An 18397-nucleotide genomic window follows, 5' to 3' on the forward strand; every position below is an offset into this window, starting at 1 on the left:
CGGCGCTCGGGGGGAACGCGCGGGCCCTCGGGGGTTCCGGCGCCGCGCAGGAGCTCGGGCAGGGACACCCTTTTTCTCAGTGCAGCGCCACAAGCACCGTGAGCGCTTGCGTTTACCGCCTCCCCGCTTATAAAGGGGAGCACTCTCGGTGGTTTTCCCCCCTTCACTGCCGTGCAGCCGGCCTGCACCTCTCCCAGCGGGCAAGCGGCGTTCAGGCCGACGGCTGCAGGAGGGGTAGGGCAGGGGCTGTGTAGGGGTGACCATACATCGTTAAAGCGACCAGAAAGGTGGAAAAATCAGAGCAGCTTTCTGGCCCACAACCCTCCCCGCTTCAGGCCAACCAGAACCCTCAAACACACTCCAAGCAAGAGCCCTCCAACTGTCCATGAGCAACAGGACTCAGCAAATTGAACTGGACAAAGGAAGACCCAGAAGAAAACATTACAGTCTCCATTTGATTGCTTCATGTTCATTATCACTTCAAAAACCAAAGGTTATTCCACCAGGCTCCAGCCGCTTCCACAGAGCGGTGCAGTCTCCCCTGGCTCTGCGGCCCAGGCAGACCTCCTGCGCTAACCAGGCTTCAAGCATCTCTGGATGTTTGAGCAACTGACTTGTACCTTGAAGGTTGGAATTTGGCTCTTAGTTGAAGACACATCAAGCTGCCAACTCAGTGTCTGAACTCCAATAGTTAGGCTAGTCAATACAGGCGGTGAATCCCAGAAATATTCAGCTGGCCAGGTGCCTGCTTTAGGAGCACAGATTTGGGTGTTTCGACAGGCAGATAACTCCCACTTGCTCATAGTTGTCATGGCCATGCTCAAAACCAGCATTTAGGTCTGCTGCCTGCAAAAGCATACATTCACAAAATGTAGTTCTCAAGGGGCACAGAATGCTTGGCTCTCCTGCAAGTCCTTGAACTAAATGGGTTTATGCCCTATACCTCGTTAAAAGATATCACAAATACACCCATAAGAAAAAAGTTCATGAATTTTTTTTTTTTAACATCTTCTGTTTCAATTTAGAAATAATTCTCCCCTCGTTTAACAACTAGTGAGGACCTGGTTTGAGTATTGCTTTTAACTGCACAGAACTGGCTCAGAGGAAGTTTTAGTAAATGCTTCGGTTGAAGAAGCCCTCTTGCTTTTCACAGAAGGAAAGCAGGGACAAGCAAAGAAAGTATACAAATTCCACATTTTTATGGTTCATATTTGGCAGGAGCAGGTAGCATGGTTGTTTCCTCTGACTCAGACGAGTCTTCACAGTCTGGCCAAAGGCCTTCATTCAGAACGGTCTGACACTGCAGTAACCACAGAGAAAGGCAGCTGTGCTGAGAAGTAGGCAGGTGCCTTCAGATAAAGCCAAGGCAGCAGCCTTGTTCGGCATCAAAATGTTTGACAAACTCACCTGAACACATCTTCCTACTTAAACACTTAAAAGCCTCCAACTTCCACTACTTTTTGAATTAATACAAACAGCAGAAAAATCTATTTCTATCTCTCAATAAACTTTCATAAATATATTAAGCTAGTACATGCACGGCAGAAGTCTCTAGTCTCCAAGACAGGCTTGTTCCTTCAACATTTATGGGCTACTACTGTGTGCATTTTCATTTCCATTCACCTACCTGTATTTAAAATCTCCGTGCATTATCCAAGTGTGGCAAATTCAGGTAAGAAAGCATTCTTCTGTTCTTTGAGAGTGAGAAAGTTCAAGTCTAACCTTCAAATGTCAAGACTAAACCATCTGGCAGTAACAAGCTGTTGCTTTCTCCTTTGAATCACACAAATTCAGCTGTTGCTGTTAGTGTATTCCACTAGCATTAAACAGTAAAATGTTTATTTCCAAACTTGCTACACTTTTGTATGAAAAACCACCCTTAAGTCCACTAACTTTACCTACATCTTAACATTTGTTAGTGAAACACTAGAATAGTCTAACCAAAGCCTGTAATAAGAGGTTGCTATTTTGTACAACAGTTTGGTAAACAACAACTCATTTATTTTAAATTAAATCTTCATTTGCACATAGGGCACAAAGAATCAAAGGACAATTGGTAGGAAATAAAAGAGACAGGCTTCCAATACCGAGAATAATCCTTTTTGCCTTAGAGCAACACAGTTTAAATACATCCATTGCAGCACATCCATGAACAGAACCATTGATCAGACTTGGTTTGACTATATCAAGACTGTTAGAATTCTATTGTGTTAATGCAGTTCATCAGATAATCTATAGCCATCTTCAAAAAAAAAATGTACGAGTGAAGAGTAACCCCTAAACACTTTAAAGATCACAGATGCCAAGAATTCTTCATTTCAACTCAAGTTCAGAACTTGAGTAGAGGGGAATCCAGATTTTCTTTGTTTACATCGGGACTCAGAGTGATAAGAGGCGAACTCAAATCAATTAGCTGAAAGAAAAACAATAAAATTTAGCTGTTGTAGTCAGCTGTTGTACATAATTACTAGCAGCGATAATCTCTATTAACATAGTCTTCTCAAGTACTCTTTTTTTTTTTTTTTAGGATTCCTATTAGTATCCAGAAGACAGATACAAGCACCACACTCAAGCTTCTAGGTTCAGGTTTTGTAAACATCTAGCTCATTCTTAAACAAGCACAAGCTTCTCATAAGATGGTTATTGCCCATACTCACCTTAAAAGCCTAAAAGGCTTTTTTCTAAGTTTCACTGCTATGCATATTCAAGTGACACTGTCATCCAGGCAGGGCAGAGCACTTCTGAACTCCTCTGAACATGCCCCCAAAGTCAGACTTCTGTGATCCTCTTTTGAGATACTTTGAAGGACCTGATATTAAATTGATCCCAACTACACCTGATGTTGTCAAAGGCTACATCCTCATAGTTACCACAATTCATCTGACAATATCTAAAAGGCATCTACCTTCAAGCCACTAGTGTACAAAAAGCACTTGCCCAGAAACACTTGTCAAGTTTAGAGTAGATTCCAACAGACATCTTTCAACTAAGGAGGGGATTGGGAGAGGAGGTAAACAGGAGAGACAGCCTTGCTTTTTTGCTGAAAATGAGCTGCTGCTGCCAAGAACTGAAAGTTTGCAAGAAAAGGAAAAACAAGAGTCAGCATGCCTACTATACTGAAGACAGCATTCACCTCCTGCTTCAGAACAGTTTCATTCTTTAACTGCTTTAAGCATTAAGTTCTTTCTCCATCCTCCTCCTTTTCCTATTTACAGTTTGCTCACTGAGCTCTAGTTGAGAGCACATCATTTGATTTTAAACATTATGTTCTCTTTACTTAAGAGCACCTTAGTATGTAGTATCATATTGAACATATTGAGTAATATTAAATAATTCTTACAGTGTTGTGGAGCTGCTCTGCAGACAAGTATATGCAGCCAGTTGACATTTTTCTGCTAGCATATTTGCACCAGAAGACTATGAAGACAGGCTGAGAGAGTTGGGGTTGTTCAGCCTGGAGAAGAGAAGGCTCCAGGGAGACCTTATAGCAGCCTTCCAGTACCTGAAGGGGGCCTTCAAGAAAGCTGGAGAGGGACTCTTTACAAGGGCGTGTAGTGATAGGACAAGGGGCAAATGGGTTTAACTGAAACGGGGTAGATTTAGATAAGATATAAGGAAGAAATTCTTCACTATGAGGGTGGTTAGACAATGGAATAGGCTGCCCGGAGAAACTGTGGATGCCCCATCCCTGGAAGTCTTCAAGGCCAGGCTGGACGGGGCTTTGAGCAACCTGGTCTAGTGGAAGGTGCCCCTGCCCACGGCAGGGGGGTTGGACTAGATGATCTTTAAGGCCCCTTCCAACCCAAACCATTCTATGATTCTATGAATATAACTTACCTTTACCTGCCCTGGGAATGTAGGCTTTAGAGGAGTAATGTTATTCACTTCAGGAGTATTGGAAAGGTCAATTAGAGGTCTACTTTCGTATTCCAAGGTGTGCGGGAGAGATTTGTCTACTCCAATATCTACCAGTAAGGCCTTAAAAAAAAAAAAGATGATTCAGGTTTTTCCCTCTGTTCTCCATGCTTCCTTCAAACATTTAGGCAGTCAATTTAGCTTATACAGCTGTAATTATCACAGGACAGGCTTAATTTACAGGTTGGGTATTTTTCATGCAGGATTGTTTGCACATAGTGTAAAAGCCTCAGCTCTTGCTCTGCCAATGGCTAACATCACAAATAGGGAAACTGCAGTGAGACAAAGCAAAAGAGCTTCTTGGGGCATAAAAATTTTTCACTTAAAAGCAATGTTAAGTCGAATTTAAAACAGAAGAGTAATAACTCTCTTAAATGACTTGACTACAATTACTGTGCAATGTTATTTAGCCATATAAACTGTCCTGTAGAGCTCCAAACTTTAGTTATGTTTTTGTCCAGTTTAACTACTCTGTACATGTGCTAAGCAATTCTATAACAGATACTTCATGTCAAGTAAGCTAACAAGGAAAATACTGATGTGATAACATCTAGTAATTAATCGACAGATTATTCTACACCTGAATATTTGTAAATCAATAGCCACTTTGACAGGTTAATATTGCAGAACTACCAGTTCAGTTCTTTCTCCTTAATGCCTATGGAGTGCCAGCTTTCAACATGAAGCCAGTAGATTCTTGGAAGAGGGGAAAAGTGTTCACTGGACTAAGTACGTGACACTTAACTAAGTTTACTGCTACATGCGCTTTAGGATTTAATCCTCACTCACTGTATGCAGATTTGCATTGCTGTTAGGTGACTGAGTTTAGCTACAGCAGTGCATTTTTTTTTTTTTTTTTTTCCCAAAAGGGCTTTATGGTTGCAATAGGAACTGCCCTGTGACACTGCTTTTCTAATCAAATCCACAAGGATTTCACAGCACTTATCCAGAAGTGGAAATTTAATATGAAATCTGCAAATATTTGACCGTTCAGCTTTGAGATGGGAACAAACTTAGTGGAAACACTGAACAGATGTTTGGTGCTAAAAATAGGCACTAGAGGGTGCACATTAATCCATTTTAACTTTGTGTGTACTGAAGTGGTTTTCCTACTTGTCCCTCATCTTGAAATAATTTATTTTCAAGCCGTTTACTTAGTAGTTCTGTAGAAAAATGTATTGTCATTTCTTACCTCAGTTTGTTTCTCTTCAGCCAGCTGATTTTGTACTTCAGGCTCTTTTAATTTGTTTTCTACTACTTCTGTAGCAGTTTTTTCTGGTGAGAAGTTAAGTGCAAGAGGTAGCACAAGTGGAGGAGATATATCATCTTCTGAAGAAGATATCTGTGTCTTACTCTCTTTTGTCTGTTTAGAACTAGGGAAAAGAGCATTGGCAATAATTGAGTTCTTTAATCAGCATGAACTACTAAAGACAGACAAGCCAATGCCCTAACCTCATTTTCTCCTTTTTTACCCCAAGTTTTAATGACCAAAAGGCTTCCCATATTTTCATCCAAAAGTATGCTAGTTACCTGCAAAATACAAGATCCTTCATGTTGCAATAAATTTATAGCCTACCCATTGAAAAAATAAGCTGACTTCAGAATGAAGAATTTAATCTTAAATTGACCTATACATGCAGCCTAAACTTCACACATGGGATTTTTTTTTTTTAGACTTTGAAGAAACAACTAGCAAGCAAGTACAATATTGCATATCACTGAGTAACCCACTTCAGTCCCTGCTGAGAGGAAGTACCAACAACAGCTGGAGGACCAGGGGTTGTAATCTGATTAGTATGATAAAGTCATTGTAGAGAGAGTAATTGTTTCCTTGAGAGAAAAGACTATTTTGGACATTTAGCTTAAGTTACATGACATATAGGAAGAGTTTTCTAGCCATGAATCATTCCTGCTTTAATACTGTTCATCTCCACCAATCATGAAGCAAGCCTGCATACATATATATGGCACTTGTGAGAAGATGTTGGGCTGATAATATGAAGAAGGCAACGTTATTTTCACACAAAACAAACATAATTAACCACACATTAGGATTCACCCATTCTGCAAGCAATTATTTCAAATGAAACGTAGGTAAACCTGCTCAGAAACTAAAGTTTAGTCAACTAAATCCTTGGCTTTTTGACTGATGCTTTAACAAAGTGTAATTTTACAGAAGCATTGGCAACAGTATAAAAAAAAAAGTTGAGTAGTATGTATTTTAACCAGCTACTTCCTTTCATCAGAAGGCAATAGCAAAATAACACCAATGCCAAATCTGTTTTCAGTCAGAGCATCAGATACAAGTCTTAAGTTGTCCGCTAGCTCAAGAAATACAAATAACTTCCTGTTAGAGATTATAATTCTTTGTTAGATATTGACTCATCTCAGTAAGGCTTATAGTATTTTACTAGTCATAAGATGCAAGTCTTTATTAGGCCGATACAGTTATCTATGCTCAAATGCTTTATTCTAACATTTAGCAGAGGTCCTTGAAACCTGAAAGTCATCATTAAAATTCATTTAGAGGCAGTTTGCCTGCAATACTCGTTTCATATATGGAGGTTTCTGTCTTACCCAGCTGTAAGTGTCTTTTTGGTAGAAAAGCTGGAACTTTGGCAAATAGATGCAGCATGTGGAGGAAATGCCATTCTTGGTGCAGTTTTAGGAGTCACTGCTGGAAATCCTGAGATACGACGAAGAGGTGTAGGCAAGCCAGACCGTTTCAGACTGGCAGGAGTCATGGGGACAGACCTCTCAGGAAAACAAGAATTCTGAGAGATCCCATCTTCTGAGGCTTTCACAGGAGTGCTGACTGCCATGGCGCTAAAAAGGGAACATGCATTAGCCAAAAGCTTCTAGAAACAGTTTTATTCAAACTATTCTACCATACAGCAGAAATCAGTTTCCCTTCGGTCAGTAAGGGAACGGTAATCATAAAGTTGATAATCACAGCATAGTAAGGGCTTTACTTCTTAAGAATTCTTTTATGAATGACTCTAGTCTATTTAGCACTGCAAAGAAAATCCTCCTCTTCTGAAGAGAGTGGGGAGGGTTGTTTGGTTTAGTTTTGGTTTGTTTTTTTTTTAAATCGGTTCCAATAGTCATTAACACAGCTAACCTGGAGGGTCTCAAGGGACTAGACAACAAAATTAGAACTTTTAAAGATTGTTGCAACACCCAACCATGTTGCATTCTAAGAAGTATGCCTCAGTACATTCAATTTTTAGTGAAGTCCTACCTTCCAAGTGTGCCACAAAATGTTAATCCAAGAGATGGTGTTGCTTTTAGCAATTTGTTTGGTGATGTATCTAAAGAGAAAAGTTTTGTTAATTGCTATCCACATTCATGTTTGTTTTTTTTTATAACAGATACCTTTCGGTTAAAATACTAATCCCTTCCAAGAGGCGGACAGAAGTGTAATGAAACAAATAAGCATTCAAGGTAACATTTGCTTTTAATAGCCAAGCTAGAAGACAGGTCATGCAAAGTATGTGCTTACCTCCAGTCTTCACTGGAACCTTAGTTTGACTTGTAGGAATGGACAAAACTCCAGCCTTGGGCTTTGGACACAAGCTTCCTTTTGTCGCACTTCCATCTTTATTCTGCTGACATAGCTTCTGCAGACTGGGAACAGAGCTCAGCCTCTGAATTCCACTGCCTACAGCCTCAGATGATGTTGCAGAAGCTGAAGATTTAACCAAGCTTACAGCACTAGATATTTTGGGAGTACTAGCTGATCTTGCTTGCTTCCTGGATTTCTCAGTATTGGCAGCCTGCAGAGATGACACTCTGGTAGGTCTGACAAGGGCCAGCCTGTTTGTACTAGATGAAAGCTTAGAGCCACTCACATTAGCTTTTGAAGACATGCTTGATTTTCCTGAAATAGAAAGTTATACTTCTGAATCATTGCTTATTGCTAAGTTTTTGACTAAGCAGAATAATTACACTCACAGGAAAGAAAAACAGCAATTTACAGCATTTAAATTTATGTTCAAACAACTCAAGTTTAAGGAGAACACATACAACTACTGAAAACTCACTCTCTGAATTCTCCAGCAATTTTGTCTGTTTTAGGAAGCCTCCTCACCAAATTCCTGAATTACTGCAATCAAGTCCAAGAATATTCTTCAAGGAATGCCAAAACAGCTTGCAGATTCAAGTTATATTTTCAACATTTTCTCCCAGCATAGCTAGCTCTGTTCCCTTAAGCAGGCATTCAAGAAGGTAATAGTTCAAGTTACACTGATTAACACCACGGGCTGAACTACCCCACAAGTGCTTTTCTCAGTTTTCTGTATGGTTCTTACTGTTAGTCTGTAGGTTACTTTCATTAATAGGATGAATCTTGACTAGACACTTCTGTCATATAAAATAATTCTTAAGCTTTAACTTTTACCGATATGTTATTATCCATCCAGAAAAAGTACAAAGTAAAAATTTGCAGTAACTTTGTATCTTGATAGATCTACAAGAACTGTGGTGCTTACATCTGTCAGTATTTTCAGGAGACTATTTTCCTGATCCTTTCAGGCTTATTGAAAGGTCAAAGTCACGTCTTCATTATAGTATAAGCCTCTTGGTTGTATTCAGTTATCGCCTCAGTTTTTTTTCCAGTCTGCTTGAGTAAAGCTCATCCTTTTATTAGGCTTACAGAAACTCAGAGTTTGGAACTAGGCCTTCCACCTTCCTTCCATATTTCAGTTGTTTTGGTGTTGGGTTTTTTAATTCAAGTTAGACAAGCTTACAGCATTCAGAAGTTCATGTACTTGACTATAATAGAGAAGATCATGTACAAAAAACACAGGTTTCCTGAGGCATTGTTTACTTTCTAGCTGTGTCAGACCCTCGCATGTAGACATCAGGTGTACATGAATCTAGTTTTTACAAATAATAGAAAACTAAGATTTATCTTTAGTCCACAGGGATTTATTAGGCTAGCCTACAAAATTTTATTCTCCATTTGAAACATTTCTTACTGCTTGTATGTACTGCACACCATTAAAACACATCCAAACCCACAGTCCAAGGCATGTTTAGCTACTTCAAAATTTATTTGTGGCACAAATCTGTAGTAAGAGTGATTACCATTTTTTCCTATGGGAGAAATGGGTAAACTTGAATTCAGACTTGAGTTCATGCTGGAAACTGATGACGAAGATGATGATGAAGTAGTCTTTCTTGTGATACCACTGGCAACACCAGGAAGTTTCAGATGTGTTACCTTCTTTAAGCCAGGCTGAATCAGGAAATATAGTTTATTCAAAAGCAAAAAAAAAATATTTAACACATTAATTTGCCATGCTTTTTCTTGGTATTATAGCTTTTTATTTGTGAATTTTAGAGAAGCTCCTTCCTCAGATTACAGTTTAAAAAGTGAATTTTCTTAGAAACAGTTCATTATATCTGGGTTATTATACAGAACAGGAACATCAGATCTAGGAGGTGGACTTCTTTTTATTCCTGCCACAAACTTGAGTACGGACTTAAAGGGATTAAAGAGTAAAAGGAGTAACCCCAGGCACCAGTATATGCTGGGCACCAACCAGCTGGAAAGCAGCTTTGCAGAAAAGGCCCTTAGGAGCGCTGGTAGACAAGTTGAACATGAGCTGGCAATGTGCCCTTGCAGCAAAGAATGCTAACGGTATCCTGGGCTGCATTAGGAGTGTTGCCAGCAGGTCGAGGGAGGTGATCCTACCCGTCTGCTCACCACTGGGGAGGCCACACCTGAAGATCTGTGTCCAGTTCCAGGCTCCCCAGTGTGAGAGCAATTTGGAGCTACTGGAAAGAGTCCAGTAAAGGGCCGCTGAGATGATTAAGGGACTGGAGCGTCTCCCATCTGAGGAAAAGTTTAGAGAGCTGGGACTGTTCAGCCTAGAGAAGAGGAGGCTCAAGGTGGATCTCATCAATATATACAAATATCTGAAAGGACAGTGTCCAGTGGTGCCCAGTGACGGGACCAGAGGCAATGGGCACAGACTGAAACACAGGAGGTTCTACCTCTGAACATCAGAAAACGCTTTTTTACTGCAAGGGTCACCGAGCACTGGCACAGGTTGCCCGGAGACGTTGTTGATTCTCCATCCTTGGAGATACTCAAAAGCCTTCTGGCCATGGTCCTGGGCAACCGACTCTAGGTGGCCCTGCTTGAGCAGGGGGTTGAAGCACATGACCTCAAGAGGTCCCTTCCAACATCAACCATTCTGTGATTCAGGGAGGTGGCATGCAGCATGGAAGTAGGTGTCTAAAGCTTCAGAAAACTCCTGACAGCTATAGGTATTCTACCTTCATACAAGTTATGGCAACCTTTTCATATGGTGTATTTAACTACACACATCAAAAACTTTGTTTCTTACAGAAAATTGCTGATCACTTACCTGCAGCTAGTGCTTTAAAAACAAAGGTAATGCTTGTTAATCCAACACATTTATAGTTGCTCTTAAGTATGTTCATTGTGTTACAGACTTACAACACACATTCAAGAATGGCAATTACAGAACAGAGATTACCTTTCCTTAAAACCATCATACACAACAATATAGCTTTAAATTAGAAAGTAAACTATATTCAGTTTTTTCTTTTCATCAGAACATCACAAAAATTATTTTCATATTAAGAATGCTTGCCATTACCTTACTTGGTGCAGGAAGGGCTTTTTTGTCTTGCACTGAGGAAATGCCACTGAACGAAGACTCAAAGACATCTGAAGCAGCACTAGATTTATCAGAAATTAGATCTTCAGATGATCCCATGCTGTTCAAGTCTCTTTTTGTAGAAATACTAGTACATTTTCCTGGTTTGGGCTGCAAATTTCAATGCAACATTGTAAAAGCTACTAGTGTTTCTAGAAACCACTGTAAAGCTTTTTACACAAATTGATTTTTTTAAAAAACCAAGACAACAGTCAATGAAGCAGCCTTTGAACCCAGTCAAGTCCTTAGTCTTTAGACTAATATAAAGTTAGTCTAGTGAGTGTATTTGCTAAGTACTAGAACACGCCTGAAGCCAGATATTGGACATCAACCTAAGGACAGTTCTGCAACAATTCATCAGCACAAATTTCATATAATCATGTTCACCTACATACTGTAACAGCTGTTCCTTACAACTATGAGATCTCCATTTAATTCATATTCTTCTGCTTTACTCTAGCTTTCCAAAAGATGAGACATTACAATAGTAGACTGCATCATCCAAACTGTCTATTTAGACAGTGGGGTACAGTTTGGCTAGTTAAAGCATTAAGACTGTGCCTTTTCTTATAGCACCCAAAATCAAGAAGAAACTTATACCACAAAGGAATCAAAGGGGCCCCTATTTTCTATAGGTGATGGTTCCCAAGGAGCCAATATCACATTTTCAGTAAAATCTGCAGTACATACTGGAGCCCAAGCCATAAGGTGTAGAGCAATAAAATCCAGAAGACATTCTATCTACAGACTGGGATTTGTGCACACAAGGTCACTAACACAACTGTTTCCTTGCTATCCTAGAATAGTGACGAACTGGAAAATGTGTTTATTTGGTCACATAGCCACATCCTAGGTGTAATACCATTAATCCGTGCTTTTCATGATTGAGACAAGTTGTGGACAGACTAGAGCTAAAAGATTTTCCTGTCCTATCAAAATAATTGTGGCTTCCCCCCCACCTCCATTGACAAGGGTTAACAGTAAACAAAGCCACTGTTGCACATTAAGTCACTAAGAACAGTGCAGTAATTTTACCAGCAACAAAACAGCATTTAAACAAAAGCCAGGAATGATGGTATTCACAAAACCAGAATACAATGGAAAAGAAATTTGCCTGCAGATGCTCTACATTGTCATAATAGAAAAACTAGTTGGCTATTATACCATAGTATATGCCCTGAATTTTCTTTTTTATATATAATAACATTTCCTGCCTAAGGATCTTATGAGGTAGAGAGACATCAGAAGATTAAAGTTCACTTTTAAAATAGCTTGTAGACAGCTTAAACATTTCTAAAACACACAAAGGCCGCGTTTAAAGAAAACATTGTTGTCCAGAAGCTGTCTTTACCTTTTCAATAGTCAAATTGCTTTTTGCAAGAGTAGATGAAGGTTTTGCCATTGGCAGTTTGCCAGTTGCCTTCGTATTTCTTTCCTTAGTTTTCTGTTCTTGTGCCAGAGATGAACTGGCAATTTTTGTAGGCGATACACAACTTTTAACAGGGCTTCTGTTTGGAGGAATATGAAGAGCATGTGTTTTGTCATCTGACAAAAGTTTATCCAAATCCTTCTGAAAACAAGGTGGCAGCTGACATGCTGGGCTATCCCACACACAGTACGTCTCCCTTTTAACAGCCCTGGGACTTTTCTCTATGTTTTGGTTTCTCAATATTTTCAATTTTGACTTTGAGTCCTCCACAAATTTTTCTATAATCTTGTTTTCCCGTTCTTCTGATTGGCTTATTTTAGTCTGTTCATTCTTGCTTTGAGTCTCTATTTGCAGTGCTAGCAAATGAGCTTCTTTGAAAATTTCCACAAATTTCTCTCCTGTAAGTGGGCTCCACGTGAGTTTATCATCAGAAGCAGGCACACTCTTTTTTTCAGCACTTTTTTTTGCTTCAATATTGACAGTAATACATTTTTCTTTGTGTCCCAAAGGTCCAACAAAAACTTCATCTTCATTTCCACTACAAAGAAAAGTAAGTCAGCCCAGCACCTTACATGTGTCCATTTTAAGGGTATATTTACCTATAGACCCTTCACTTACCTTGCTGGAGAGAGCGAAAGGTCAAAATCAAACTTTTCATCAGTCAGAAGAGGAAAGTCTGAAACTATAACAACATGAATTTTGTCACAGTGGGGATTCGCAATAAAAATGATTGCATTATGCTTTGATAATTTGATGAAGCTGATGTCAGATAGCAAAGAAGCTTTTAGCTACCAAATTTAAATAATTAAAATAATAAAAACATGTTTTAGGTCAAAGAAATTGAAGGTACAGCTGTGAATATGATCATAATTGTGATAGATGCCCAAATATCATGAAAGATCTCAATGCTAATTTCTAAGCACCCATAATAGGAACATGGCATCTGGCTGTGGGAAAGGGCATCAGTAGCCTCCGATCAAGAAAAGTGAGAATATATAAACTAGAGCTATAAGACAATGCAGTTGTCCTATCAGTCAGTTCTTTTCTGGTAGAGACCACCACAGGACAGTAACAGGAGCCAGTGAGAAAGATTAGTTTTCCTATTAGCTAATATATACACTAAATATTAATTGAATCCGCAGCAGACAAACAAGGAGAAGGGAAGAGCTTAGATTAGTTATATAGAAGAGAGCTTGATGACATCATGTCACTACTATACATGCTCTAGCACCAGTGCTCCACAAGCTCTTGAGGAGGCTTGCAAGTCTGAGACTGGCAACAGCAGCCCACGCAAGGAAACAAGTACACAGAACAAGATATAAAGCAGATACAGGAGGTCTACTGATCTGAACTGTCTTAAGTTTTAGTAAGGGATGCACCAGGTAGAAAATATCCCAACGTGTCCTCCACCTACCATTGCTCATGCAAATAGCCGGTTTTTCTTCAATCACATGACTTGAGCAATGTGCTGCCATTTCTTTTCCTTCCTCCATAGTGTCTGGAAAATACAGAATTAGCTATACAGTGGGTTTAAAAAAATGACAAGGTCACAGAATTTTATGATACTGCCAAATTAGCAAGGAGGTAAACATTCCCTTTGAAGACTCTTATATCTTATGTTTAGGGACAGCCACACAAATGTGGTTTATGGGATGTCACACATCTCACCATCCTTTCTTGAAACGTGCTATCAAATTATCTGAGACTATGTATATGTAAAGTGTTGCAACCCTTCACATACAGCAGCGATGCCTAGGATTTCTGAAATTCCTAAACGCAAACTCTGTGTTCAGCAACTAAATGCCTTATATGAATATGGCTGCAATGGGCAGCACAGCTAGACAGCTGCAGCAGAACACTGCCACCCCACAGGCTAAAAAAAATTTTTACAGCACTAATTCGAGACTGGCATAACCGAGACTCAGCACATCTCTGCTCCGCAAAGGAAACGCGTGCAGTGCTTAAGACAGCGCCTTTCACTTGTGGACAGAAACCCATCAAATACGATCTTCCTGTGAGCAAAGGTAGACTCGTCCCTACCTCAAGACAACCCGCTCAGGCTTTGCCGAGAGGTTAGCCAGGAGACCCTCAGGAAGAGCACCCCGTGCGGTGCGGCCAGACCGAAGGGATTAACGCCGAGCGTGGACCTACCGGGACCGGCCCCTCACGGGGCAGCTCAGCAGAGCCCACCGGAGCCGAGGGGACCCCGCACACGCACCCGGGGGAGGAGAAGCTGCCCGGCGTGCGTGGAGCCGCCCACAAGCCACACGGAGCCCCGTGAGGGGCGAGGAGAGGTGATGAGCCGCCCGGGCCACCCGCCGACCTCCCACAGCCCCACCTCAGGCGAGCTCGCATAGCCCCCCCGACCGCAACGGCCCCTCTATAGCCGGGCCTCGAGGGAAGGCCTCCGGACGCCACACCGCGACGCCGGGGAAGCGGCTGGGCGCGCCGAGGGCCGAAGCCAGTGGCCGCTGCCGGCCCTACCGCTCCGCTCCGCTCACCTCCGCGGGGCCGCCGAGCACGGAGCAGCCCTGTGCTGCCGCCTGGACGTTTCAAATCGCGCCCCGACCACGTGACTCGCCCCGCGCACCCTCATTGGCAGGTTCGAACGATAACGACCCTCCCGCCCCCGGGGCATTCTGGGTCTTGTAGTTGGCTGGGGCTCCCCAACGGCCGCCGCGGGGCCCGCGCCCCGCTGCTGGGCATCACCCGCTTACCGTGGCCAATTTTTAATGGGTTAAATGTATGAAATTACTCATGGGCCGGCAGAACTAGAGATGGGCCTCTGGAGCATCACGGCACCCAAGGCCGGCGGGCTGCTGCGGGTGCCTGTGGGGTGGCTGGGTGGGTGCCAGCAGCCATGTCAGGGCCCCTCTTGCTCCGCTCAGCCTCGCAGGCCCGGCCGCTCCTTTGGCGCTTTCCATTCCTTAAGTGCAGGCCCCGGCCTTGCTGTTTCATCCCCGCTGCTTGTCGCTGCCGAGACGGGTTTGCCTGGCTGACCTCGGCAGCCGTGGTGGTGGCAGCAATGGCAAGGAAAGGCTCCGTGCGCCTGCTATGTAGGGAGATCGGTGTCTGCAGTAGGTATCTGCAGTCCTGGAGCCAGGACCTGCAGGGAGCCCAGGGGTTGTCTGGGCACTCCTGAAGCACTTGGCTTTGGGGCCCTGCTGGGATGCGGGGCCTTAGGGTGACTCCCAGCACAGCTGCTGCGCCGGTTACCGCGGAGGGTGAAGATGGACTACCTTTGTTCCCTCCACGCCTTTGCTGGATATGATTGTCCGAGTAACTTAACTGCACCAAAAAGGATATTTACCTGTTGCTAAGCTGACATGAGGAATAGCAAGGTTCCTGGATGTCTGTCCCAGCTACTGCCAGTTATTGGCTGACCGACAGAATAGTTTTAAAAGTAGACCCATGTCAGTAAGAAACACCACTCTTCCACATTTCTTCTGACATTTAATGCTGTGCAGTGCTTAGGGTTTTCTCCTAAAACATGCATGGCCTTAGAAATTGCAGTGGAGTGATGTATTCTGTTCTGAGTAATTTGGGATTACTAACTAAATCACTGGGCTGGAATTTAGCAGCTGAATAAGAATGATTAATCATGACTTGCAGATTTTCACATAGACAAAATATTTTATAACCCTTTCTCTACTTGGCCACTTACATTTTGGTATCTTTCATGGAGTCTTGCAAGCAGTGATATGCAACGAGTATATAGCAAGTATCCTATGTTTTGGCTAATATGCACAGTAAATGGCTGGGACAGATAGGCTACTAGGCTGAGTATTAACATGCTCACTTCCCGCCTTTCCTCCCTCCCCATCACCCTAGGAGTCCCTCCTGGCAGGCAGTGGTCAGTCAGGTGGGAAAGTGTCAGGCTTTGTTGCTCATAAAACAGGCCAATCCTCATTATTACAGAGTTTCTGTCTTCCAGCTTTTTATCTCAGGATTTTATACCTGTTCTCTTCAGTGTTTTTCTCATGGGTCCCTGAATTACTATTACTGATGTAACAATTTCAGTTCTATGATTCTACCTACCGTTCTTCTCTTGCATTGCTTCAGCCTATAGAATATCTCACTCAGCAATTTTGCTCAAATTGCTCAACAGCAATTTTTTTTTTGGTAAGTTGAGCAAGGGTCCCTGGCTGTGTTAACAAAACTGGGCCATGGGCATTATGAAGGATAATTTTCCACAAAAAGAATTATGATACAATAGAAGAATAAGAGTTGGGACATCTCCAGATTTTATTATATGACCAAAAATCAGCAATGTCACACTTCTGAGATGAGGCTTGCACATACCTCATTTTGCTTAGTTCAGTCAAAAAGTGAAAGCATCAATAAACAGAAAACCAAGATTAAACTAATGGGGAAAGGGCAAATAGGCTGTAAGTGCTATAGATCTTAGGACTGACGTAGAAAAAAATGTATAAAGGAAAGTAAAAACATACAGGAAAAATCCAGTGTACAGCTTTTGTTAAACTTATGTTTAACAAAACTAAACTCTAAAATTAACTCTTGTTAATTATGGCTCCAGGTGATTAGGGAAGAACAGGATGTATGTGACTTTGTGACTAACCCTAAATGTCCAAATGTTTTCTTTTGTGCTGATATACTGCTTATTGACTGATTATTGAATATGATTGTGTTATAAAAGTCTGTGATTATTAAAGAAGGCACCTACTTTTTCATAAAAATATTTGAATATTAGAGCACATCTAAGCGATGGTGGCTTGAAATTTCACTCCAGGCAAGTTAAACCAAATTACAGTGGTAGAAGGGAACTAAGTTTTACCCAAACATAGCCTGTGATCTAATAGAAAGTAGTTCTAAGTTACAGCTCATCCTGCATTTTTCATCACCGGCACCCTCCATCTGTCCATTACTTGCGTTGCTATGAATTTGGCAACACTTAGCAGCGAGCTACTGTTTATAAGAAGGGATCCCAGCAGCTAAAAGAAGCCAGTCATCGGGATTACTCGTTACTTCCCTTGTGAGCTGCTCCAGGGAATTTCTTGAAGAACTATGTCAAAATTAGCTTTAGAAAACCAGTAATTTGAGAACTTTGATTGACATCTATCAAGCGCTGCCACATTAGTGTTGGTCAAGTTGGTGGGCTTGGAAGAAAGATTCTTTTTGTTGGTACTGAGTGAAGATTTTCCTCTTTTGTGCAAGGAAACAAGAGGATAAAAAAGGACAACTTTCTCCGCTCAGCAAGAAGAAACTTGATTCATTGGGGGCTCAATCACCAAGACACCATGAATGCTTCCAGGAGGTAAGCTGCACATACTGTATTCCCCCAGGTAGGAATAGGAAAGCAAACTACTGACAGAGAGAATATTCCTCTCGTGGTCTTCACAATATGCTGGCAGATGATCATGAACTATGTTATTTGATTTGCAGTTACACAAGACAGAAGGTAGCCCTTGTCCTAATATGAATGTTAAATGTGTATTTCTAATTCTACAACTACTTTCTATAAAATCTCAGCTGCAGAACTTCTGTTTTATTGATGAATTACCTTCGCAGATTGCACTTCCTAGTCTTTCATTTTTAACAAATCAGTTTTGACAGGTCTCTTCCAAGTGTGCATAAGTATATAAATATAATTTGCGTTTAAAAGCTCTTTACTCATAAGCTGTATCTGCGGTAACATTTTTGGTAACTCCTACTCTTCTGTGACAATAACAGCAGGAACTTGTGTGAACCAGAACTGTGATACACCTAATACTTCTCAGACCCCTTCCTAAGCTACATGAAAATCACAAACTGATTGATCTCCTTTTGGCATTCCAGTTCAGATGGAATTGTGGACATTCAACTTTTTTTTCTCTTAAAAAAAAAAGAAGCAGGCCCACTGGGGCTTAGCAGGCAATTTTCAGTGGAGATAACAATAACTGGAGGTCAGTTACCATAGGCTAACACTTCTACTTTCTGGAGGCTTGCCAATGTGACCCCCATCTACAAGAAGGGCCGGAAGGAGGATCCGGCGAACTACAGACCTGTCAGCCTGACCTCGGTGCCGGGGAAGATTATGGAGCGGTTCATCTTGAGGGTGCTCACAAGGCATGAGCGGGACAACCAGGGGATCAAGCCCAGCCAGCACGGATTCATGAGAGGCAGGTCCTGCTTGACCAACCTGATCTCCTTCTATGACCAGGTGACCCGCCTAGTGGATGAGGGAAAGGCTGTGGATGTGGTCTACCTGGACTTCAGCAAGGCCTTTGACACTGTCTCCCACAGCATTCTCCTAGAGAAGCTGGCGGCTCACGGCTTAGACAGGTGGACTCTGCGCTGGGTCAAAAACTGGCTGGACGGCCGGGCCCAGAGAGTTGTGGTGAATGGAGTTAAATCCAGTTGG

At 41.8% G+C, this 18397-nt stretch overlaps 1 protein-coding gene across 1 annotated transcript; it reads right to left on the reverse strand.

Annotated features, from left to right (window-relative positions):
- Nucleotides 1-2329: 2329 nt before the first annotated feature.
- GTSE1 (G2 and S-phase expressed 1) lies at nt 2330-13529 on the reverse strand. Its single transcript, XM_009289021.1, has 11 exons — nt 13451-13529; nt 12655-12718; nt 11959-12574; nt 10548-10718; nt 9004-9154; nt 7418-7795; nt 7157-7226; nt 6493-6741; nt 5108-5288; nt 3838-3978; nt 2330-2413 (listed from the first exon to the last, which is right to left on the reverse strand). The coding sequence occupies exons 1-11, from the start codon at nt 13527-13529 to the stop codon at nt 2330-2332; spliced, it is 2184 nt and encodes a 727-aa protein (XP_009287296.1).
- Between the last annotated feature and the right edge of the window lie 4868 nt (nt 13530-18397).

Source organism: Aptenodytes forsteri, unplaced genomic scaffold (genome assembly GCF_000699145.1).
Source record: "Aptenodytes forsteri isolate BGI_AS27 unplaced genomic scaffold, ASM69914v1 Scaffold137, whole genome shotgun sequence".
Classification (NCBI taxonomy): domain Eukaryota; kingdom Metazoa; phylum Chordata; class Aves; order Sphenisciformes; family Spheniscidae; genus Aptenodytes; species Aptenodytes forsteri.